General features: G+C 58.4%; 1 protein-coding gene across 1 annotated transcript in view; it reads right to left on the bottom strand.

Annotated features, from left to right (window-relative positions):
• Positions 1-5,149: 5,149 nt before the first annotated feature.
• Positions 5,150-24,604, bottom strand: part of TMEM104 (transmembrane protein 104) — a 55,454-nt gene continuing 35,999 nt past the window's right edge. The window contains exons 9-10 of the mRNA XM_012662327.1: positions 21,747-21,840; positions 5,150-6,268 (exon numbers count right to left, since the gene is read on the bottom strand). Coding sequence (XP_012517781.1) covers positions 5,508-6,268; positions 21,747-21,840 — 855 coding nt within the window. The 3' untranslated portion in view covers positions 5,150-5,507. The remainder of the gene's footprint in view (positions 6,269-21,746; positions 21,841-24,604) is intronic.

Below are 24,604 nucleotides of genomic sequence, written 5' to 3'. Positions count from 1 at the left end.
GCTTCTGCCAGGATGGAATCCTACCCGTGGGACTCCAGTGACAGATGATGTCTTCCGTGGTCAGTTCAGGGACCTCAGCAGACTCAGGCCATGGTTTGGGCTGGGCTCTGGCTGTCCCCTTACCAGGCAAAGTCCTACCTACCCAGCATGGAGTCCTAGGGAACAACATGGGTCAGACCCGTGAGGGTCTCCCTGCCCTGGTGTTGCCAGTTCCTGGTCACAGTTTGTGGCCTTGGTGTGGGGGCATGGAGGCTGGAACCTTGGAGGCTGGAGCCTTGCTCCACCTGGCTGGAGTTTCTTCTCATTGGAGCACTGGGACATTAAACCAACCTTTTACAACCCACTGGTCCGGGCTGTCTCCTTCTGCATCCTGGAGGGGACACAGCACAGCCTGTAGGCAGTGGGAGCAGCCTGGAAGCGTCCTAGGCTGCCAGGCGGGGTGTCTGCCTAGAGCAGGTGGACAGCTCTCTTCGAGAGGGACGTGGGGAGGAGGTGAGGCTGAGAGGGGGCAGAGGCCACCTGGTGTTCAGCGCCAGCTCCCACCCACCCTGGTGCTGGATGTGACAAATGTGCTCGGGGGCTCTCATGGTTGGTGGAGTTTGTCCCTCAGTCTCCTTGAAAAGGGAGGCTCGTGCCAGGGGCTGTGCCTGTCGTGCCCTGCCAGGGACTCCCAGGAGCCTTGGTGTCATGGTGGCACAGGCAGAGGAAGGTCTGCTGTGGGAGCCTGCCTGGCTCGCCTGTGCCCTGCTGGCTGCATTGTCTCCGTCACTCAAGCGTGAGGCTCAGGACTGCTCTCGGGGCTCAGGAGGCCTGGCACCGGGGGCTGCTGGGTCAGGCATGGCTCAGTCTCACAGGTGCCAGGACTCCTCTGGTGGGAGAGTCTCCCTGCTGCCTCGGTCCCGCGTCCTCCGTCTGGGGCTCCTAGCCCTACCTCCTTTCTCTGTCACACGTCATTGGCTTTGGACCACCTAAAAAGATGGCTTTTGCTTACAATTTTCAATGTTTTCACATCTTTGATTACATTTATCCCCCCCAATGACCCTCTGAAGCAAGCAAGTATTCATTCTTCTATTTGTTCCCCAACAGTGAGCTCTATCAGTTCTGTTATAGTAGAATTCTTTGCTAACTGCTGAGGATGTAAAGTCCGAGGCCTGTAGGGTGCAGGCAGGGTGGCTCCTAGGCCAGTGCAGCAGAGAGGAAGAGGGGAGAGCTGGGCTAGGTGTCTCTGCCCGGTGCCCTTCCCCACCGCTCCTTAGCGGCGTCCCTCCTCAGTTTCTGAAGACCCCACTGCTTGGGTTGGGGCCATGAGAACTGAACCTTTTCTATTTGGCTTTAGGGTTGAGGGCAGCTGAAATAGTAAGGTGGGGTACCCCTCCATTCTTGGCTGGAGAGTGACCACCCCGAGAGTGGGTGGCCAGGTCTGTGACAGTTGTTGCACATTCTATGCCCCTGTGGATTGTCGTGGGCTGGATCCAGGTCCAGGATGGGGGAGGGGGAGGGTTCAACAACAGGTGGGCAGTGAGTCTAGGTGAGTGCTGGAGGCCGGCACTGCAGCAGGGAGCTTGACCTTGGTTGCAGCCAGGGTTGGGGAGAGGGCTACCTGCTGGCCGCCAGCCCCGCCAGCCCAGGGACCTGACTGCCCCCTCACTGAGTCAGGGTCTGCCTGCAGCTCTGGATTCACGGCTGCAGCAGGTGACACTGGGAGGAGCTTGAGATCCAGGCTGCTCCGCTTGCTGCCCAAGATCATTAAGCAAGAACCGGGAAGATAATTAAGCGGCAAATGTGGACCTGAGCCTGCTGCTTGGGGTGGTGGGAGGTTCTCTAGGATATATTTGGCAGGGATGGGGGTGGGTTCTGGGGGACAGGGGGCAGGAAGGATGCTCCTGTGAGCTCAGATCAAGCTTGGCCTGGCTTCCCGGCCTCCTGCACTACCAAGGAGGGCAGAAAGCCTGGCAGGGGAGGCGGGGGGTGGGGGTGAGGCCCTGGATGTGAGCTCACCACAGCGAGGGCCTGCTGACGAGGCACCTGACCCAAGATACTGCTTTTTTTCTTCTTTTCGTGAGATGCAGGGAGAGAGGCCCTTGTCGCTGGCCTAACCAGGGCTTTCCTGCCGCTGCCCTAGCTGTTCTGCCTTGTGTCTGGCTGAGCAGCTCATGCTCCATGCCAGCTTTTCCCAGGGAGCCAGGTGTGTGGGGGAGGGGGCAGAGCTTACAAAAGGGTGGGCCGATATCCTTGGCCAGGACCCTCCAGCCTGGCATGTCCTGTCTTTGAAAGGGGACAAAGCCCCAAAGCCCTCTAGACTCTGAATTCAGGTCAGTTTCCTGTGTCTGAATCGTAGCAGGCTGTGGCTGCAAGATGACACTCAACTCATTAGGAGGCTGCGAAACCAAGTAGGTGCCTGGAGTCCCAGATGAGTTGGGGGTCCTGGGTTACAAGTGCAGTCATCACAGGCAAGTGACAAGACAGACAGGCATCAGTAAAGAATAGCTTTATTGAGCACTTTTGTGCCAGGCACTCAGTACTTTAATTCCCACAACCACTCAGTGACACAGCTACTGTCACCAACTTTACAAGTGAGCGGGGAGAGCTCACGGAGGTATGCTGCCTGCGAGCGGCAGGTCTGGCTGCTTGTCCACTCAGAAAGTGCCCAGTGCTGTGCCCAGCACGTAATGCCCCTCAGCAGAGGCTACTCCTGCAATGGACGCCATGGACCCCAGGCCCCAGGTGGAAGGGACCCCAAACTCTCCGCTGCGCCCTGGATCTTGGTCTCTGAAGAGCCAGCTTTTCAGTGGCCCTTACCATGAGTCGGCCTTGCTCGACAGTCTGCCTCCTGGACAAGTGAAGTCTCAGCCTTCCGCTTCCCCAGGGCCCGGCACTGCCAGCCACTGCCCCTCCGGGATGGTTTCCCAGGAGGTGGGGCACGGCACCCTAGGACTCTGGCTTTGGCCTCAGCCCCCCTGTGGTGGGAACAGCTGTGTGGCTGGGGGCCCGGCACAGTGCCCACTGTGCACCCTCCACCCCGCAGCAGTGCCGCCCAGCCTGTCACCTGCCATCTGCTCCAACTATAAGCCAGAGGCCACCGCTCTGGCCTCAGGTGAGGCACAGCCAGGAGCTGCCAGCACCAGGCTCTGGCACTCGGGCGGACCTGGTGCTTCCGCAGGAGGGAGGCAGAGCGCGCACTCCCACCTCGGCCTGGCCCCCTTGGGGGCGTGTGGGGCAGCCCGGGTGGAGGACGTGGGGCGGAGCTGTGAGTGAAGATCTCCTCCACAGCGACCCTTGTACCCAGGCAAGGCTGGGCTGGCAACTTCTGCCCTCCCCACTCCTGACCCCAGGGGCCCATCTGCAAAGCGGAAACCACGACCTGCCTTGGCCACCTCACCACATTGACATAAAAACATTTGCAGTTAAATGTGCTTAATGCCTGTGCAGAGCCAGCATCACCTGGGAATGTCTCACTGTTGGGGACTCCTCTTCCTGGCCCAAGCCCCCCAGCTGGCAGTGGCACTCCAAAGTGACCCCATCTGACCTGTGGCAGGACAGGCAGCAGGGGAACGAGAAGCAGAGCAGCAAGATGGCGGCAGTGCTGAAGGCCCAGCCTGGCACCTACGGCGCGGTCACCTCGGGCCAATTCCCTCCAGGACTGGGCTGCCCGGCTGGGAGTGGGGGACACAGCCACTGACTCCATTGCTGTGTGGCTCCAGATTGTCACATAAATCAACCTGGGCTTTATGATGCTAATAAATATAAGTCCAAAATTTGGTTTGGAGCCTGGGGCGGCGGGATGATTTAATTTGCTTTGTCCTTAAACAAGAGGGAACGTAATCGGCAAAGGGTAAGTACAGATGTTTTGAGTTTTCAGCAAACGCACGCCACGGCCCAGGCTTCCTTATTCTCGGTCTTACCACTATGGTGCCCATGCTCTGCCCACCCTGCAGGGCCCCCTGGGAAGAAGCCACAATGGCAGATGGGGGAGGGGCGTTTGCTTTCCTGTGATGGAAAAATAATGATAAGTGGGGACAAGCTGAGGTGCAAGGACAGCGAGACAGTGATTGGGCCAATTGTACCACTTGGGGCTCTCAGGCTGCAGCTGCCAGGGCGGAGGTGGAGGGCGACATACCTGCAGGCTCCCCATGTTCCCCGCAAATCCCACACGTCCCCTGACCCTGAGACCGCCTGGGGTCCCAGCAGACTTGGCATGGCATCGTTGCTCTGTCCCAGGCCCGAAGACAGTGAGATGCAAGGGAGGGTCGCAGAGAGGTTCCCCAGGGGGGCTAAGCAAGGCACTGGAATCGAGAGGGAGGGGCAGGGGCCTGAGACCGCACCCCAGAGAGGCAGCTCCTGGCTCCAGGACAGGTCGGACCAGGGCTGGGGGCAAGCCAGGCAGGGTCAGGAAGGACCCCAGGTCCTGAAGCAGGAGAAGGCACATTGAAAACGCAGAGTTCATTCGCGGCACCTGTGTTTCCGAGGAGGCTGGCCCCAAGTGCGTGTATGACCGTGAGTGGGAGGTGGCTGGGGAATGGTGGTGGGTGCCCCATCCAACCCCATGTCACCCAAAGGACGTGAAAAGCATGAACACTGAGCACCCACACCCGGCTCTTAAGGGAGCCACTGGAGTGGGAGCAGCTAGACCTCCTGCATGGTGGGACATCGGGGCCCTCCCGCTGCCTGGTGCCCAGGGCTCTCCCCAGCCACTGAGGGCGCTGGGCGTGGGTAGCTTCCCTCTAGCGGCCCCCTACCCTGCAAGATGTCCTGAGGGCTCCAGTGGGGTAGCCAGGGGAGCAGCGGGTCCCCTTCAGGGACACAGGCTCTGGGCTTTGGACCCAGCTCACAGGCCGCAGTGTTCCTGTGGAAGGGAAGCTCCCTCCAGCCTGCGGCTCTGGAGCTGGCGCCCACAGCAAGGGCCCTCACAGCTCTGGTCCAGGCCCTGGTCCCAATTAGCACTTCCTGTTCTTGTCACTGGGGCCAGGCAGGCCCTCTCTTGGAGCGGCACTTAGTGACTCCCAGGCCTGGTGGGAAGGGTGGCCCTGCCCATCACAGGCAGGCTGGGCTAGGATGCTTAGCGCCTGGGACTTGCCTCCAAAGAGGCAGCAGCTGCTAGTAGAGACTTTCCAGACAAGGACACAGGTGGGGGCTGTGGAGGAAGGAGGGGGGGTCATGGGGCTGGTATAGATGGCGGCAGTGCCAGCACTGCATCTCCCACCCCGTGGGGAGGAGCCCGGCTCTGGCGGTGGGGGGTGGAGTGTGTTGTAAACCGGGGTGATTCCGGTAAGGAGTCCTGGCCCCGGGGCCAGCTGCGTGTGCCCAGGCAGGAGGTCTGGGAGGAGAGCTCCCGGTGAGCGAGGCCAGGTGCACACTGGGCAGAGTCTGGGGAGGGGAGAAGACCCCTGGGGTTGGGCGGAGGGTCCCCTCTGAGAGCCACGGCCTCACCTGCCCCAAGAAGTCCTGGGAGGCGACTAAATCTTGGCTCTGCGGGCGGGGAGGCTGCCGTCTCCAGACCCATCCTACCATCAGAGCTTGCTCTCGCTGAGGACGATGTTGGCTGTGACGAAGATGAAGCAGGAGAAAGCCCAGAGCAGCACGAAGCCCACCCAGAAGGTGTGGCGGAAAGGGGACCTGTGCTTGTTGACGGTCCCGTAGCCGAAGGCCAGCTGGGTGTCCTTGCGGCAGTGGTACACCAGGAAGGCGGGGATGACATACTGGATGCCGGTGCCCGCGTAGGCCCCCGTGATGCCCACCAAGGACTCCAGGTCATGGGTGCAGAAGGCCACGAGCACGGGGGGCACGAGGGTGATGGTGGGAAACACGACACGGTCCACCACCCACGGGTAGGTGCCACCCTCTCGGTGGAAAAGCGTCTTCCAATTGTTGCGCAGGGTCACGGCAATGATGGGAAAGTTGGTGCTGATGGTGAAGACGGGGAAGAGGCCCAGGAAGAAGCGCACGGCAGCCAGGCCCACGACGTCGCAGCGTGCGAAGTTGAGGGTGTACATGTCCATGAGGCTGTCCCCGCGGAAGCAGAAGATGGCGGTGAAGGAGAGGAGGCCGTAGAAGGCCAGGATCAGCACGTAGTCCAGGAACACCAGGCGCGTGAGGAGGCGCTTGGAGGAGACGGGGGTGATGAGAGACGGCAGCGAGTGCTGGCACATGAAGGAGTACACGCACACCCCGAACAGGTTCCGGACCCCAGAGAGGTCGGCCAGGGGCGGGTGCCCCTCCCCGTGGCCGTGCGCGATGCGGACCAGGGCCAGCACGATCATGACGGCGAAGGCTGGAAAACAAGGGGAGGAGGGTCAGCGGGGGGACGAGCACAGCCCTGCCTTGGGCGGGTTCTGGTCTGGGAGCCTGTGGAGAGACTGCGGCCCCACGAGAAAGGATCGTTAACTGCACGTTCATGCAGCCCAAGGCCGCGTCTGGGGCAGGCCAACAGCGGCTGCTCCTCTTAGGAGGGTCTATGCAGGCCTCTCCGTGCTCTGTTACCCTTCTCCCAAGCAGGGGGCTTGGGTACATGGGGACGGGGCTGCACCAGGCCATCAGCAGGGTGGACCAGCAGCTCTGTGTTCTTGGAGGTGACTGAGTCCTGGTCAGGGGCTTTCCGGGGCTCTGCCAGCTTCTTGGCAGGCAGCATGCCGGGTCACAACTCGTGTTCATTCTTCCTCTCTTGGTTTAAAGAGATGTGTGTCTGGGGAGCTGGGGGGTGGAGGCAGTGGGCACAGAGCATTTGGGCGGAGGGGTCCCCCTGGGCCAAGGGCACCTACTAGATGCAGCTGAAGGCAAACAGGCAGGAATGCTGGAGCCCTGAGCAGAAAGGGGGCTGCTCGGGGGCCTAAAACAGGGAGGAAGTTGCCAGTGGTCACTCCAGGGAAGAAGTACCACCAAGGACCAATGCTGGGGACTGCTGAGTCCTGAGCTGCTGGCAACAAGGCTGGAAGTGCATGGCACATGGCTCTGTTCTCCTAGGCCTGGTGCACAGCTGGGCACAGGTGACTTGCTGTGGAAGTGGAAGGGGACCTGTGGCTCTGTCTGTTCAAACAGGCTTCTCTTGCTGATGGGGCCAGGCTGGCTTCGCCTCCCCCAGCAGACAGCCCGCCAGCCTGTGCTCCAGAGCATGAGCTGCCCAGCAACAGGCTGAGCCAAGCCCGCACGCAGTAGGGCTCAGGAAAACGCGCCACCAGCAGACAAGCGTCGGGCACTCTGAGAATACGATACTCCCAGAGCTTTGTGTGTCCCTATGGCTTCTGCTGTCTAGACTACCCAGAACTGTCACTGTTAGCTACTTGACACACACACAGACCACCAGTGTCCCTGTGTCCTTCTGGAGGCCAATCCCTTTTGTCTCTGTTCAGAACAATCTGACAGCCCCTCTAGCCTGTGCCCCATCCCTCAGGTAAAGCCCACGAGGACATGTGACATTTCTTGGTGAGCACACAGGCAGGCATGATGGTGCAGTGGGCTGGAAGAGGCCAGCAGGTGGCTCAGCCACTCCTGTCTGGGGCCCCATCAGAGGCTCAGGGGCTCTTCCTCAGGCTAAGGGGAACCCCCACTGTCCCCTTCAGGCCACATCATACTTGCCCACTACTGGAAGGAAGGGGTGGTTTTGCTGGGACCCACAGGAAGCCAGGCAATGTCTTCCCAAGATGTCACTGGGGAGTAGGATGGAGTCTTCATCTATTACCTTAATCAGAACTGCCCGACACTGTCGCAGACAGGGGGGAGGAGGGAGCGTGGAAACAGGCCTGTGAAAATTGCCAGCAAAGAAGATGATTTGTTTCTGACTCTCGCGTCCCCTCCAGTCCCCACCACTCTAGGGCCCTGCGACCCCCACCGCTCCAGGGGCACTGCAAATCTTCCCAGCCCTGGTCAGTCAAGGGGAAATGGCGACCTAGTTCCTCCCTCTGCCTCGAACTGCCTCTGGGTGGATCCTCTGGGCGTTGGGGGCACAGGACGCCCGCAGGACAGCCCAGGAACCCGGGCAGTGTGCTCTGCCCAGAGATTTCTGGGGGTGGGTGTGGGAGGGGTGTGCTGGGGCAGGAGGTGAAGGAGGGGCACCTGGGAAAGAGCAGCCAGGCTGGAGGTGGAGTCCTGTGTGCCAGAAGATCACAGAACAGGCTGAGCAGGGTCAGGGGTGCAGCTGGCAGCTAGGCCCGGGCCGCCTGATTAGTCACTCAGGAGGCTGCAGCAGACGGTTCTGCCACAACAAGGAGGGCAGGGTCAGGGCAAAGGGGGCAGCTGCTATAAGGCAAGATCTACATCTTGGGCTGCCACTGCCACCTCGGGGTGCCACCTTGTGACCTGGCACTTGGCCCTGGCTAAGGCTGGCATGAATTTAGAAAGAGACGAGTGGAAGAATGCTTTAGCCTGTTACTCGGCCTCAGGCCCGGGGTCTGGCAGGCGGGCAGGAGGAGGAGGGGGATGAACTCCCCCATCGCTGCGGGCTAGTGCTTCACTGCGCCTCTAACTCCCTGGCCTTAAATCTCCAAAGAAAGGCAGCTAGAAACTGGCTGGCTGGCGTCAAGGCAAGCGGCCCGGACAGCCTGACTGGGGCTTGCCTGGTGTGAACACACCAACTTCTGGGGTAGGTTTCCAGAGAAATGAGACCGACTTCACAAAGCGTGTGTGTGTAGGTGCACACCCCCCACCCCCGCCCCAACGTGTGCCTACTATTGGGGTCCTCCAGAGCCGCCGTCTTGGGAGGCTGCATTTTATGCCGATGATGATGTAGGACATCTTCTAGAACTTTCAGGATGGCCTACAAAGCCATGCTGGTGGTGATAAAAAAATTTATCTCACAACTGTCTGGCCATAATTAGTTTCACCTCATGATGCCATTACCTAGATCAGTTCTCTTAATTCTCTTAATCAAATCCATGTCCAAAAACGACAGGTCTGTTTTCAAAATCCAAATATTCTACCCTCACAGGCTGGATGTTTGTTGCCATCCAGGAATGAAAAGAAGATGCTAGAAGCTCTTGGTAGGTGATTCCAAGGGTGTTGAAAAGTGGTCACTTCGTGGGGTTGCAGCTCCCCGACAAGCACCTGGAGGGACAGGCCCAGGAGCAAGTCTCAGTCGTCCCCTCCCATTAGTCACACCTTGTGCTGTTTTGTCAAAGGCTCAACCAGCGGAGGCTGGCAGCACAGAAATGCCACCGGGCCTGGGGTAGGGCAAACCCGAGCACCTCACCTGCAAGCAGAGGCGGCTCACCCGGCCCCTGGATCCCCACCTGCCGTGCGCCAGGCCCAGCCTGCCCTATGGCGCTCACGCTCCAGTGGGGGAAGGCCTGTAGGTGAGTAGGGGGCACTCTCACACTGGGGACAGCGGTGATTCTAGGACGGCCTGGGCCTGGGGTGGGGTTAGCCCCAGCTAACCTGGAAGAGGAAGGGCCCTCCAGTTCCCCGTACCATGAATATATGAAGATGGGTGCTGGGCTCTGTCCCCTGGGAGTGGAGGGGGAAGGGAGGTGTTCCAGCATGGTCTCCAAACCAGCCAGATTAAAAGAAACCAGTACCACCTTACATCCTGGGTTCTGACAGGAGACAGAGAAAAGGGAAGAGGAGGACCTGGTGGGGCTCTGACATTGAGGGGTGCTGAAAGGGGGCAGAGGCCTAACCCCCAGTGCCCGCCTGTCCCGCCCTAGAACCCCACCCCTTTGTCCCAGGCCCTCCTCCCCGGGCTGCAGGAGGAACAGAGTTCAACAGCCATCTCCTAGATTGATTGCCCTGTCCCTGGGAGACAGCTGCTCCAAAAACTCATCAGGTCTGATCATAAATCAAGATGAAACGAGGATGACAGACTGTGAGAGACCCCGCCAGGATGCGGCGGGGAGCGGGGCTGGGAGCGGGGCTCGGAGCGCCACACCGAAGCCCAGGGCTTGGCAGGCCACAGCTGTGCCGGCCCCGCAGAGGACCTGCGGGAGGCCAGACTGGTGCTCGGGTGGGGCAGAGCAGGCAGTGTGGCCCAGACGTGCTGGGGACCAGACACCCAGGACTTCACAGGGCAGGGCCGTGGGCTTGTTCTCTGACTTGCCACAGGCTGCAGCCGGAGAATCCACATCCCCTTGCACCTGCGCCGCACCCTGGAAGTCACGCTCCACGGGGTGGGGAGCCAGGGAGGGTGCAGAGGGGAGGGAGGCTGACACCACGTCACATGAGTGGCTGTTGGGTCTCGGAAGGCTCAGCTGCAAAGTGACAAGTGGGGACAGGAGACTTCTAATACCTGAGTAACAGCGAATGTAAAAACCACTGCACTGTGTCACTGAAGGGCTTAACCAGACCATTCATTCACTCATTCCTTCCTTCCACTAAGACGTACTGAGTGTCTGCTGAGTGCCGGCACTACGCTGGGCATCTGGGGATCACGCACTGAGGGACAGGCCTTGTCCTTCTGGAGCCTAGAGTCCTGGGGACCGACAGGTGGAAGTTACAGGAGACAAATGACAACAAAAAAAAGAACTGGTGAACGGTCATGTCAGCTGCAGGGCAGATGATGAGATCCCTGCGGTGGGAGGTGTGCAAGCCCAAGGGTGAAAGGCCACGTGGTGGGGGGTCCCAGAGGGGAATCAGGTGTTGGAAGGGATTGGAAGGACATTTTGGGTGTTCCTCCTCCACGTGTGTGGCTGCCACAGCCTCCTCCGTTTAGGAGGAGGGGCTCTGTGCAGGGCAGTGACAAGGAGTCAGGGCCCCCTGGGGACGCCGACAGGCAGAGCCTGGCTGAGGCCCCGTGACACGGACTCATCGTGACAGCTGGCTGCAGCACACTACCCACGCCAGCCACAGCCTGGCTCCATCTCCCACACGTCCGACACCTCGGGAGGGAGTGAGGAAGACAGGTGCAGAAGGCAAGCCGTCATCTCTGCAGCCGAGACAGAACGGGCGCACATCCGGAGCCACGAGCGGCCAGTGTAGACACGACATATCCTTTCTCTTTCTGAGGAGACCTAACACACCCGCTGCAGGGCGCTGTCCTCAGGACCCGCCAGTGGAGGCGCATCCAGTTTGCAGTGTTGGGAGGAGCCCAGGAAAGGCCAGTGGGGGCACGTTAATATCAGCTTTCCACTCTCGGGGACGTCAGCAACCCCAAGTGTGGTGGTCAAGGTGATATTTCACATCTAGATACAGAAGAGAAACGGTGCTTTCCCCAGGCAGCCCCACCCTCCGGCATAGCCAGATAAGAAGTCCCTGCAGGAGCCAGCTGTCTGTCTGTCCGCCCATCCCTTACAGCCTCGCTCCTGGGCAGGCAGTAGGATAGGCCAGTCCTTCTGAACACCTGCCAAAGGGTCAGGGCAGTGCCAGTTTATAAAAGGAGGAGAGTAAACACCCCCCCACCTCTCTTGTATTTCTCCTTCTGGGTAAGCCCTGCCCTCGGAACCTCCCCCGGGGGCCTGGGGCAGGAGCACTGGGCCTTCCTGGCCAGATGAAGCCATGCATGGGCCAAGATCTTACAGGAGTCGCAGTTGATGTGTTCTTGGGGCCAAATGGGTGCTGAGCAGGTGTCTAGGGTGGGGCCCCGGGCCCGGATGCTCACTGTGGACAGTCCAACAAGCACCCCCAGCTCACCTCTCCTGGGTCTGTGTGGGTAGGGACAGAAATCAGTCGTCAGTGGCCAGCTCCACCTGCAGCGGAAGTGCCAATTCATGCTGGAGGTGTGAGGGAAGAGTTCCTTCCAGGGCCTCCTCGGCTGGCAGCACATCAAGTGGCCAGGCTGGCACTGCCTTGATCTCTGAGCTGTCGTGAGGCACTCCCTGCTGCTCAGAGTGTGGCAGTGTGGCGGTGTGGCCTGCGCAGGACTGCGCCTTCCTTGCAGAATCCTGGGGTCTGCGTGGGTCGGCGTGAGGCATGGGCCACCGACCAGGGCTCATCGTGGATGTGTGAGGATGGGCATGGGGTCCCTCTTGGTGGTTTTACCCTTTTCCTCATCCTCTCGAGGCTTCGAAACTACGCGAGGGCCCCCTCTGGGCATGCCTCAACCCTGCCCGGGGCTCGCCCAGAAGATGTTAATGAAACCATCAAGCTGAGGAGAAGCCCGAGAAGCATTTGCAGCTGTGCTGGCCACCACGGCAGCCCATGCCACACGTGGCCACTGAGCACTTGAATGTGGCTGTCCGCACCGAGGTGTGCTGAAGTGTGGAACGCACACTGGGTTTCAGCAACTCCGTGTGAAAAAGGAACGTGAAATACCTCATTGGTCATTTGTTCATATTGATTACGTGTTAAAGATATTTTTTTTTTTTGAGACAGAGTCTCACTGTGTTGCCCCGGCTAGAGTGAGTGCCGTGGCGTCAGCCTAGCTCACAGCAACCTCAAACTCCTGGGCTCAAGCGATCCTACTGCCTCAGCCTCCCGAGTAGCTGGGACTACAGGCATGCGCCACCATGCCCGGCTAATTTTTTCTATATATTTTTAGTTGTCCGATTAATTTCTTTCTATTTTTAGTAGAGACAGGGTCTCGCTCTTGCTCAGGCTGGTTTCGAACTTCTGAGCTCAAAGAATCTGCCTGCCTCGGCCTCCCAGAGAGTTAAAGATATTTTTGATATGTTAAATAAGTATGTTCTCAAAACTAATTAATTTTTAAATGTGGCTACTAAAAAATTCAAAATTCCCCAGGTGGCTGGTGTTGGATTTCTACTGGGCAGCGGGGGTTCACTGTGACCAGGTGGCCTGTGGGTGTGTGTGGTATGTGTGTACCTACGAGGCACCTGACCCAGTGGGAATCTGAAAGATTTCTGCCTCCTGCCCCCACCCTCAGCCCAGGTCCCTTGCCCCTAACCCTGCCACCTGCCGTGATTTGCACCGGGACACTGGAGACATAGGGTGGACCTGTGACACTGCACTACTCCTTGAAGAGCCAGAGTACAAACAGGCTCTGAGTCCTCTTGGGCTGGGACTGCCAGGGCGGCTGCCCTGCAAAGGGGATGCAGTGGCTGGACCTGGGGTACTACGGAAGTGGCCTCAGTGGTCCTGGGCCACTGAGTCCGAGGGACATCTTGATGAGGGCACGAGGTGGAACAGAGCCTCTTGGGAGCCATGGAGGGCTCTGCCCAGTGGCTCCTGCCTGAAGGCCCTGTCCTCAGCCTGCTCATCCCCTTGGGTGGAGCCATGACTTTGATGGGGAGGTGGGGTGGGTCTAACTAGCTTCCCCCTGCATGAGCTGCCCCAGCCCCTCTCCATCAGCCAGAGCCTGGGCTGAGCCTTTCCTTGGCAGGGCTGCTTCCTGGAGAGCCACCCCTGCAACCTCTGACCTCTGAACCACGTCCCAGATTCCCTGAGGCTGGGGGAGGCTCCAACCTGGGCTGCCCGGACCCCACACATGGTTCTGGCTCTGACACATGCGAGGTGGAGGCCATCCGTCACCGCGGCTGTCTGGAGGCAGTACTCTCTTCCCCAAGCAGAGAATCGATATGCCAGGGCTGATGATAACGAATGGCCGGTGGCGTGCCTGCCACCAGCTCGAGCCCTGGCGCTCCGGGCAGGAAGCTGGGTCTGGGGGACTTGTGCCAGCTTCCTCCTTTGCCACTGCACTGCCCTTGGAGGGCGCCGAGCTGCAGGGCTGTCTCTGCAGGGCTGGGAGGGCTGATGGGTAACACCAGCCTGGGCTGAGACCCTCTGAAGACCAGGCAGTTTTTTGGCCCTGAAAGGAGGAGCAGGTGACTGGGCATTTGTTCCTCAAACAATCAGACCGACCATTTGCAGGCTCGAGGAGAGCCCCATTCGCAGGCTCGAGGAGGAGTCTGAGAAGCCTACAGCGTGGGGGGTGAGTGATGCCTCAAGTCACTGTCCAGTCTTGGAAACGGCCAAGCCACACTGGATGCCAACTCCTGAATCTGCCACTTAACTGTGTAACCTTGGGGCGAACCCTGTTCCGTCACCTTTCAAAGTGGAGATGGCGCCGAGGGACTGGAACGACGGAGCAGTGATGCGCTTGGGCAGAGCCTGCCCGCAGCAATTGCTCAAAACCTGTAAGTTCCTTTTATCATCACAGAAACCCGTTTCTCATTCTGAAAGCCCGTTCCCAGGCAAGCAGGACAAACCTCGTCAACCCTGAGTTCTCCTCGAATTCTCCATATGCTCTGAGGAGGGGGACAGAGGTCATACTTGTGACTCCCCTTCTCGGCCAGGTCAAGCTGCTGTCAGAACCCTTTCCAGGGACACCCCATCACTGGCGTCAGTTAAACTTTTGGGCTCGGGGGTCAGGGATGGGGCAGGGTTGGGCAAGGACGACCCCGGACAGGCTGCTCACACCACTCTGTGAACCGACCCTTGGTTTCTCCTCGTGTACCCCACACTGTCTCCAAGGCCACACAAGGCCAAGCTATCCCCACTACTCTGTCAACTGGGGACTCTGGGTGTGTGCTCTCTCTGGAGGAGGGAAACGGGCTCTCCGGAGCCCACATTGGTCCATCCTTCCTCTGGAGTCACCTTCTACCTGGGCACAGGCTGTAGGTCAGGTGGGGGCTCTTTTCATGGCCTGAAAGGCCACACTTGGTCTCCAACTGGGAGGAGTTCCCTTTGGGGAACTTGGGACACTCTCCACAGACATGCTCGTCACCAAAAGCATCTTGGCCCTGGGGCAGATTTCCGTCTCAGGCCTGTGAGACGTTCGGTGTTTGCTAGTCTTGCCTCTAACAACTCAACCAGAAATCACTCTGGTTTCTGCTAACAAGGAAATTCAAAGCCAAGTGGATTCCCTTCCCATGTGGGACAGCCCCTGTTGCTTTCTGGATTTTAGCTTTGTCCATCCTGTCACAGGAGAAGAGAAGTTGAAATAATCAACTTTACAGTACTGGGCTCTACCCTGTGGCTGAATTATTTAGCCCAAGGGCCTCAGAGCAGAGTCCTCCTCTTCCCATGTGTGGCAGGAGGGGCAGCTGATCCCGGGCGGGCGCCCGAGCCTCTGAAGCAGCCGCATCTGAGGCAGGAAGTCAGGAGTTTTGGCCTTTCCATCCTTCAACTTCTCCACACCCCGGAGCAGGGCAGGTGCCTGGAAGGGCAAGGTCTCAATTTTTCATTCTTAAGCTGTCAAGAGTAAGCGCAGCTATAATTGCGGGAAGGCAGGGCCGAGAGGCCTCTGGCTGCTGGCCCACTACTCTCCTTCCTGGAGATTGGAAATTTCAGGCACTGTCACCTTTCCTGAAGGCCACTCAGCCCTTTGCTCTGGAGCAGCCAGTAGATGCAGAGACGGGAAGGAGAGGAAGAGTAAGGATGACGAGGAGAGGTGGGACAAGGACGTTTCGACTGCCCTGACCTGAATGTAAGTTCTGGAGCTCCAGGACTGTGGTGGGTCACGTCAGTGCTGCAGATGTACATGACTGCCTGACCCTGTCGCATTGACCCTGCCTGTGTGAAGCCCGATTCTGCGCAGAGGCTATGCCTGTAACCATCGTCGGGTCAGATATCTTAACCCACGACCACGAGTGACCTGGGACACATCCTCCCTTGCCTTGTCAGTGCCTAGGCAGCTGGCCACCAAGCTCCTGGGAGAGTAGACACCCTCGTCTGGTGGCCAGTCTGCACAGGACTCGGTGGCACACAGATCAGAGCTGCCAATGACAAAGGCTGCTCTGGAGGAGAGGAGCAGCTGAAAGAGCAACGGCCTGTGTTCAGAACTCTCAGGTCAGTCCTGACGGATGCTAATGATAGGTGTCATTTGGTGGCATGTGGCTGGCTCTTCTCCAGTAAACTTTTATTAAGTGCCTACTTTACTCTAAGACAGAAACCCTGGGCTTCTCTCCTGTAAACTGACTTCTATGCACTTGCAGAGAGAACTTCTAGAAAACCAAGAATAAAAGTAAGACCAATATGAAACACACACGATAGGTTTTTCCGATTCCCTCCACGAGTAGTACGACGAGTGAAAGCTGGACACTGACCAGCCCAGGAGAGACCTGGACAGTGGCCCAAAGAGAGGGTGGGCAGGGCTGTGGCAGAGGCCTGGGGGGCACAGACCGCTGCCAGTGGGGCAAGGCTATCCAGATGCACAGAGGGCACGGAGGTGCTGTCTTCATTGGCGGTGGTGGTGGTGGGGTCCTTCCTGGGCTCCTGAGAGGCACTAGTTGAGCGGCCATGAAGGAATTCAAATGCCACGTTGGCAGCAGAGGGCAAGAGATGGCCCAGACACATAAGACCCCTGGCTGCTGGTGGTGACAGATCGGAGCAATTCCACTGGAAAGCACCCCACAGTGATCAGTCATGGATCTGGGGACAAGGAAACACCAGGAAGTCTACATGTCCCCAGGTGATAGTCTCCTCTTGGGGACCTCCTGCCTTGCCTGCCACCACTGCCGAATCCCACCCCTCTCTGTGGCTTGGAAAACAAATCTGGGGCATTTGCCAGGGGGAGGTGGGGGTGTGGGGCTGAGAACTTCAGGAGGTGGCTCAAGTTCACCCACAAACGCCGCCTGGAGAAGACGGCGTCTGACCCACTTCGCGGGAACACAGACACGGGAAGGCTGCGTGCGGCATCTGCTCTGAATACACAATCAGAGGGAAGCGAGCCCGGTGGGTCCTTGACAACCCAGGCCCGAGCCGGGCTGCGGCGCTCCAGAGCAGCCTTTATTAGAAAGAATTGGTTTTTTAATAACGCCAAATGGGGCGCCCCGAGCTGAGCCAGCTGTTCGTGTCCCCAAGTGGGAGGTGTCTGCAGGCATCTGCCAGAGGAAAGTTGGCAATGGGGCTGAAGTGACGATGCCACCCTGGCCCCATCCAGCCCAGGAGGCCTGGCTGGGCAGTGGCTGGGTGGCCCTACCGGGAACAGTCTACAGTCATTGTTTAGCTACTTAAGGTTCAGGCTCTAAGGCCCCTGCGCTGGGCCTGTGAGCACGAAGACAGCACCTTCCCTGCATCTCCTCTAACCCGAGTCTGCCTGCTGCTGACAGGGAGCTGGGAGCCAGAGAGGGAGCCCCTGCCCCTCCGTGAGAGGGGCCTGTTTCCACCCTCTCAGGGTGGGGGCGGAGGCTAGGGGGTGATGGTACAGGGAGGGCTCCCCTCCCAGTGTGCAGCAGGGACCACAGTGGGGGTGTGGCAGGAGCCTGTACAGAGCTAACCCGGAGAGCTTCAAGATCTCCCTGGGATACCCAGTGTGGATGCCCAGCGCCACAGCTCTCGCTGGAGGTGGCTGAAGCTCCCAGTCTCATGGCCAGCCCCAAGGAAGGCTCGTTCTGAGGCCACTCTCGCTATGACAGTGCGGGTGATGCTCATCGAGGCTCAGCTCTGAACACTGACCGGGTGCCGGGCACCATGCTAGTAAGTTCTTTATACACGGTCTGCTCAGTGAGGTGAGTCCCCACCACATAGACCGGGACCCTGGCTGTCCATGAGCATTGGGAGTACACACCGTCTGACCCACACTGAAGGCAACCAAGTGGGAGGTGTGACAGCGGTAGGCATGGCACCGCTGCACACCAGCCCCCAGCCCCGAAGTCCGTGTGTTCAGGAGCCATGGCAGGTCTGGGGCAGGCAGCTGCCCGGGGGGAGCCGACCATTGACATGGGGGCCACCAGGAGTCTGCTAAGGCCTGGGCACAGCATGCTAAGACCCTCCTCACACATACAGATGCGGGGGCATCTGCATCTCAGGTACCCCAAAATCCCAGGTACCCCAAACTGACCAGTCTGGGCTTCTCGGAACTTATTTGGGGAGCATAAGAAATGAATGGGCATTATCACTTGTCATCCATATTTTGACAGTTTTTCTGGACAGCAGCTATTTGCAAAGGCCATTTAACCCATTCACTCTCATCTGGCAGCACGAGGGGGATTCTGAGGCTGAGGAGGCTGACTGGGGAAGAGCAAAAGCCCTCGGAGGAGCTGGCCTGAAGGCTCCCCGGCAGAGCTCCGGGCCGCAATCTCCCCCGGCCTCGTTTCAACAGATGGCAGAACAAATTCCTAATTAAGCACGACAAAGTTTCCGGCTCAGCACATTTATTTATGATTTTCCGGTCCCTTTGGTGCTCATTCTTCCTCTTTGTCTTCCTGGAACCCAAGCCTCTCACTGCCCCCCGAACCCTGCCCGGCTCTTGGAAAGGCACGGCCCCGATCTGGGAGAGGTGGGCGGGGTGCGGGGAAAGCGGGGGCGTGGGGACACCGCCGTACAGCTGCTTTGGAGGCAAATGAAAAGGGAGTTCATTGCAAGCTGACAACTTGGCGCAGACTTGAGAGTACAAATGGGCTTTTGAGATCACTGCCTTTCGGGTAGCTCTAGAAAAACTGCCTGGGGTGAGCTTGGCCCAGAGGAGGGACACGCTCAGTGGGGTCTGCACCCAGGTCCCTCGCACAAGCGGGGCTGCCTGTTCTGTGTTCCTTGGCGGCTCCGAGGATTCTGCGATCTCCATCACCTTCCTCCCCTCCCCACGCTGCTGCCTGGTGTTTGGACGAGGGAAACACCTCCAGCCAGAGCTGAGAAGAATGCCCAGGAGGCTCCAATGCCCCCAGCTGGGAACTGAACCCCAGACTCAGCTGCATGTTAGAGTTTACTTAACTGGGCAATTTTTCTTTTGCCCGAGAGGGCTCTGTGTCACAGAGGCTTCCTTTTCAAGCCCGGCGGTCTGAGTCCCTCATGGAGAAAAATGACTGCCTGTGCCTTGTCACCCATAGCAGCACTCTGGAGAAAAGGCTCGCCTGAGAGGCTCCTGACATTTGATTATCTCTTGTATCAAAGAGAGAAAAGAGGTAAATGACTTGCAAAGACAACAACGTCACAACAACAATGTCACCACCAAAAAAACAAGTACTGACGACCTTCACGAGCTGGTCTCTACTTCAGGCTGCCAATGCTGCCAAGAGCTGCTCTCTCGAGGCCACTGTCACCTCGCTGTGCAGCACAGTAGGGGCTGCCTCCAAGGGCCCTGGAGCCTCGGGGCGAGAGACCATGGGGGACTGGGGCGGCGCGGTGCTTCTTCACAGAGCAGACAGCGAGGAAGGGGCCGTGCTCACAGTCCTAGCGTGGTCCTGGGCCCACTGTGCCGCTGGCTGCCCCGAGGGAGGAGGGGACCGGCAGCCCATCGGCAGGGGAACAGCAGCGCTTCTCCAACATGACTGAGCTGCAGAGTCCGCTCTGTGAGCCTGACACTGGGGGAAGGGAGGCCTCCCATGGTGGAATGGAAAGGGAGGGAGGGCTGTCCCTGCTGGCCACCAAGCTTGGCTCCCCCGACCCAACTCTGGGTTAGAGCTCATCTCCTGCTCTGAGACAGTCACTCTTTACTTCCCGTCAGCCTCCGCCTCTCCCTTTCACAACGTCTCCCTTTTTTTTTTTTTTTGGTAGAAAGAGACATTTAATAACTTCTTTTCTTAAAAAATCAGGAGTACATTTGGATCCGCCCTAGACCATGGCCAAGGCTATACTGGTCATCTCAGCTGAGGCATCTGTGCCCCCCGAAGTAATGGTGAGGAAGGGGATGCAGGGAGGGGAATGTGAACGCAGTCAGGCCCAGAGGCCCCCCCAACCCCAGTTTGGCCAGTTTTTGGGTTAGGCCACAGGGGAAGTGGATGCCAGGGCTGGGGTCCTGCTGGTCTGGGCGGGGTCTCAGGGACCCCGAGGGCTGCGCCTTGGCGTAGAGGAGATGGCCGGGACACTTCCCACAGGGCAGAGGGTGCAGGCAACGTCTCCCTTTTAATGTACCTATGGCTCACCAGGTGCAGAGGGAAAGTTGTTACACTAAGCAGGTGCAGGGGTCTACAGGGGCCATTAACTGTCATTATCCTGCTGTCATCCCCTCTTGGGCTGACACGCCAGCTAAAGCAGGAGCGTCCCCATCACCTCTCCCCACCTGTTCCTGTCCTCCAGGATGAGGGAAAGGAAACAGCTAGTGGCCCAGCGCTTAGAAAGCCCCCTCCCACCTTCCCACTGTCGATGCCACACACCAAGGACAACCAACGTGAGTGGGGCAGGGACCAGACTTTCAGGGATACAGACCCTGCTGCTGAGAGCGACAGTGGCCAAGTGACACACTCAGGCCTGGAAAGTGAGGCAGGAGAATATTTTTCTCCAAATACTGGGCTTTACTGAGAAAACTCCTTCTGCAGGTCACCAGGGCTTTCAAACACTTCCTACAAGTAGAGGAACAAGGAGAAGGGTGGGCAGCCTGCATTTCTGATCCCTGCTGACCCCGATTCCCGGACACAGCCCCTCCTAGCACCCAGGGAGGCTCCACTCCCACAGCTCTCCTTGGAGTCTGTGTGATGCTCGTGTTCTAAGTAACGAGTTCTCATTTCCCCAGGCGGTCATCTTAGTCTAACCCAGGGCTTTGGAACTTGTGAATGAAATTTGGGAACAGCACCCCATGGGTGAGTACGTGATCAGACAAGGAATTCCACCCCGTGCAGGTGCCGACAGGTGTCCTCCCTCATGTCGGCTGGATGACAAAAAGGCTCAAGTTAGAGGACTGGAAGTGCATGGATGAAGTGCACTCATTTCTTCAAAAGGATGGATGAAGAGTGGGAAAAAGTGACAGGCTGGTGAGTTTGGCTCCAGACAAAGAACTTTCCAGCACTCAGAGCAGAGCAGTAGCTTTACCCAGTCTCGCGCTCCAGGCCCCGGAGGCCAGCCTCTCCCCCGTGCTGCAGGGCCTGCTCCTGCAGGGGTGGGGCCAGTCCCTTCCAGCTAAAGACACCAGGACTCCTGTGTGGCAGCTCCTCACACCAGGATCTTGAAATCCCCTGAGTGTGGGGAACCAGGAGGCTGGAGATGCCAGATCTATGGGAGTTGTCTGGATCAGAAACTGTCCTCAGAGCATCATGACCAACTGCTGAGTCCCAGCACGGAGGCGGGACCAACACACGGACCCAGAGTCCTGGTGAGGGCGGGAGGGTGAGCAGTGGGAAAGGGGGCAGGGGCGAGGGCGAGGGCGATGGCGATGGCAAGGAGGGAGGATCCCTGACCCTGGTTCCTCTGGAGCCTCTGTGCTGAGAGGCTTGAGCTCCCGGGAGGCATCCAGACACCTGGGGCCTGGACACACCCACCGCGCCCAGGCCCCTCTATCTAACAGCAGCAGCCTTCTCGGCTTTCGGACCAAGCCAAACAAGCACCCAACTAATGCGGAGCACATGCTGGTGACAGGGGAGGGGGGGGAAGACGACACCCTCCTGTCCTCAATCCAGGCAGACCAGCGGCTGGCCCCTCCCTGAGGTGGGAGTGAACAGGCTCCCTACTGACAGCCTGGTTTGGCGAGGAAGACCCCCAACCCCAGTTGAGGACAATGGTACTCTTACTTGGCAGGGCATCATTTGGTTAGGAGATGATGTGGACGGGGTGTCTTTTTATGCCCTGGTGGCTGGGGACTCGGAGGCAGAGAGTGGCTGCTGCCACGGCCTGCTGGGTTTTATGGTTGTGCTGCATAGTGAGATGCCACTTGGAAGAATGCAGAGCCCTGCTGCTCCCGTGCCGTACAGGGGCACAGCCCAACCCAGGCCTTCAGGAGCCTGCCTGCCAGCCTGTGGGTCAGCGGGGACCCAACGTGTGCGTATGAAAAAGAGGCTGGTCCCAGAATCAGCAGTCCCGGGCCCCGGCCCCAGCTCCATTCACACTATGTGATCTTGAAAAAATAATTTTCTTTTTTGGTACTAAATTTCCCCACCAGTAAAAGGCTGACAGAGTACCTGCTTCCTCCTTGTCTTCTGGAAAGGTCGGAGGACCAGACAGGCCCGAGTCTATGGAAACTCCCACCACATTCCAGCTATGGCTGGGAGCCTGGCCTCTCAGAAAAGGTCAAGGAAGGGACGAGGGGAGAAAGGGCAGAGAATGGAGATGTTTCTCAGACTCACCGATCCATCTCATCAGAGAGGTTAGGATCTGCAGGTACTTGGTCTTCTGGACGTCAAAGAAGGTGAAAGGTCCGAGGAGGAGAGTGAAGACAGCCTGGGTGATGAAAACAAGAGTAAGGGCAGGGCAGAGGCTGGCTGCGCACAGCAGCCTAGCTGCATGGGGAGGACACCACCATTCACGCAGCCTCTGCCTGCAGCTAAGGCCTGGGCCTGACTCAGGGGTACACCAGAACGGGCGGAGGCTCCCTGGGGTCAAACACCTTGGGTGAGTGCCAAGTGCCACGGGTGGAATAAGAGACCCAGAGCCACGCTTCTCTGCCTCTGCTCACAATGTCCGGTTCCACACCACTGTTCTTCCACCTACTCAAGTCAGCAGACGCCAACTGAGGATCCACGTGCTGAGCACCGAGCTGCCTATGAGCGTGATTAGGTAAGAATGGCAGGAAAATAAGGATCCAAAAGCAACACAGACAAGCCTCTGGCTCTCACAGTTTACTGGGAAGAAAGGACACAGGGAAGAGGGGCCCCTGGAGCCCTGACGAAGCTGCACAGTTAGAGAGGACACCCCTTCTGAAGGGCTCAGGGCAAAGCATCGATCAGGATGTCATGCATCAGCCACGTTTTTAGCTTGAACAGAAGGGGACTCCTAGAGACAAATCAGTGGCTTCTGGGGCAGATCACCCAGAGAAACACCCTGGAGGAGAAAGAGCAGGAACTACATCTAGGAAAATCGGGAGTGAAGCAGTTCGGGGGTGGCGGGGACCCAGTCAGAGAAGGGGGTGCCTGTCGTCATGGGGGCTCTCGGTGCTCTTCTCTCTGGAGAACAGGGGAGAGTGTTTACTTTAGAAAAGGAAAAAAAGGTCAAACTGTCTCAGAAAACTGGTCTGTGGGAAATCTGAACCTTCTTTGCAAAAGGAAACGGGGTGAGAGAAAACAGGGAAGCTGAGGGCAGGTTACGAGTTCCATGCCAATTGGCTGCTCAGGGAGCAGAGGAATTAAAAGCTGCTCGATGGAGTTAAGATGATGATACCATTTCCAATCTGCCACTCGGAAGCAGCCGAGACATCAGCCCTTATTAACATTTACACTGTGCCATTTTATCACGTTAATGCTAATGACGCTCGCCAGAGATGCGGCAGACAGCCTGGAAGCCTGGACGAATGTGGGGAGCGGGGCCGCTCGGGAGTGGCTCTGGCCCTGTGATACGGACCAGCCTGTCACAGCTGCTGCACCGGAGGCTAGTCCCCGTGACTGGCAGGAGGGAGCCCCGCAGAAGCCGGCTGAGCCCGTCCTCCCGCCCCGCCAGCAAGGAGAGCAGGATGAGGGAGAAGCTGTGACCTCTTATCCAAGTCCATCATCGCTGCGAGGATGAGCGATGCGAAGGACTGAAGTGCTGCTTAAGGAAAGGCTCTCATCAGCTGGGGCGGAGAAGGCGCCCAGGCAGTCACCGGAGTTTTCTGCCGGGGGCCCCGGAACCAGCTTCGCTTCTGCTAGGAGAGGAGGAAGGAAAAGCCTTTCTATCAGGCTCTGGGGGACAGGGGAAGGCAGAAGGAGGGACTGTCCTTGCAAAAGCAACGGGCAGCCCGCACCGGTCCCCTCTCAGCCCGGGGAGAGGAGCTGGGGCCACGGTAGCACATGCAGAACCACCGACTCCGGAGGAGCAAGTCTGTATGCAGCACCATCAGTAAGTCATTTAGGAAAATTACCACTTCGGGGAAACTTTCCACTGATGAATTTCTCTTTTGAAGGATGGAGAGGGAGATGTCAGGTAGAAGAATACATAAACACAAAGCCATTTGCCACAAATGTTTCCAAGTAACCTCAGCCTGCTGGAAACCGGAATCCTGGTGTACCCGGGTGTCTAGGTGGTTCACCTCTGACCTCTGATGCCTCCAGCTGAAAACACGGTACTCCAGCTGTGGCTGCCACGCCGGAAATCATGTTGGGGAGGTGGCTTATGTGGGAGGTCAGACCTCATCCTAGAAGCCTAAAGACTGGTTGTAAGAAAGGCTGCGACAGAAAAACAGGGGGCAGAAGGGCCCCCCCAGGGCAGGCAGAAAATGCCACTGCAGGCTGCCTGGGTCCTGTCCTCCAGGGGCCCTTTCTCAGATGCCGAGTCCATCTTTGTCAAAATTCTAGGACACGAGGCCCCGTTTTGTAAAACTCTGTATGGGTGGACTCCTAGCCCGCTGACAGCATCCTTCTATTTAAAGAGACCAAGCACACAGACATCGCCGAAAGGTGGAGTGAGCAGTAATGTGAGGCACCCACTGAGTGGTGGGAATATGACTCTAGGGGAGTAAGCATAAGGGTCCGCACCCAGGCGGTGCTCTCAAACCCAGTTCTGAGGACAGTAGGTCTGAAATGAACAGTTCGCAGAGTGCGAACTGGCAGCAAGGGATTCTTTGGGAAGATTTCGCCAACAATTGTGATGCCCACGGCGGCCAGTGTCTGGGCTGTGGTTTCTTTTTCTTCGATGCTCAGGAGCACAGATGGACCGCACCGCCTGGGAAGGCTCAGGGCCCACTCAGTCTCGCGCACAGATTGCCAAACAGCAGCCCTTCCACGGGGCTGTGAGCTCACGCCATCAGAGGGAGCCCAGATGAAGATGCAGACTGCAGCCGGGGCTAATTAAGGAACAGGTGTCCTCTGCAAATTAGAGCCAGAACTGGACAACTGAAGGAGCAGCCATGGGGAGGGCAAAGGACAAAGGGCAGGAGCATGTGCCACCATGCCACGGTGCGGCTGACCAGGTCTCGGGGCAGGAGGTGGGCAGGAGAAGGCACAGCCCCATCTCCAGATGGTCTACCCAGGGCAGAGCATCTCTGAATGCTCAACAGCCAAAGTGGCACTTTGTG

The sequence above is a fragment of the Propithecus coquereli genome, unplaced genomic scaffold, assembly GCF_000956105.1.
Source record: "Propithecus coquereli isolate 6110/MARCELLA unplaced genomic scaffold, Pcoq_1.0 Scaffold76, whole genome shotgun sequence".
Classification (NCBI taxonomy): domain Eukaryota; kingdom Metazoa; phylum Chordata; class Mammalia; order Primates; family Indriidae; genus Propithecus; species Propithecus coquereli.
Note: the sequence above shows the minus strand (reverse complement) of the source record. Positions and strands in the feature narration are given on the sequence as shown.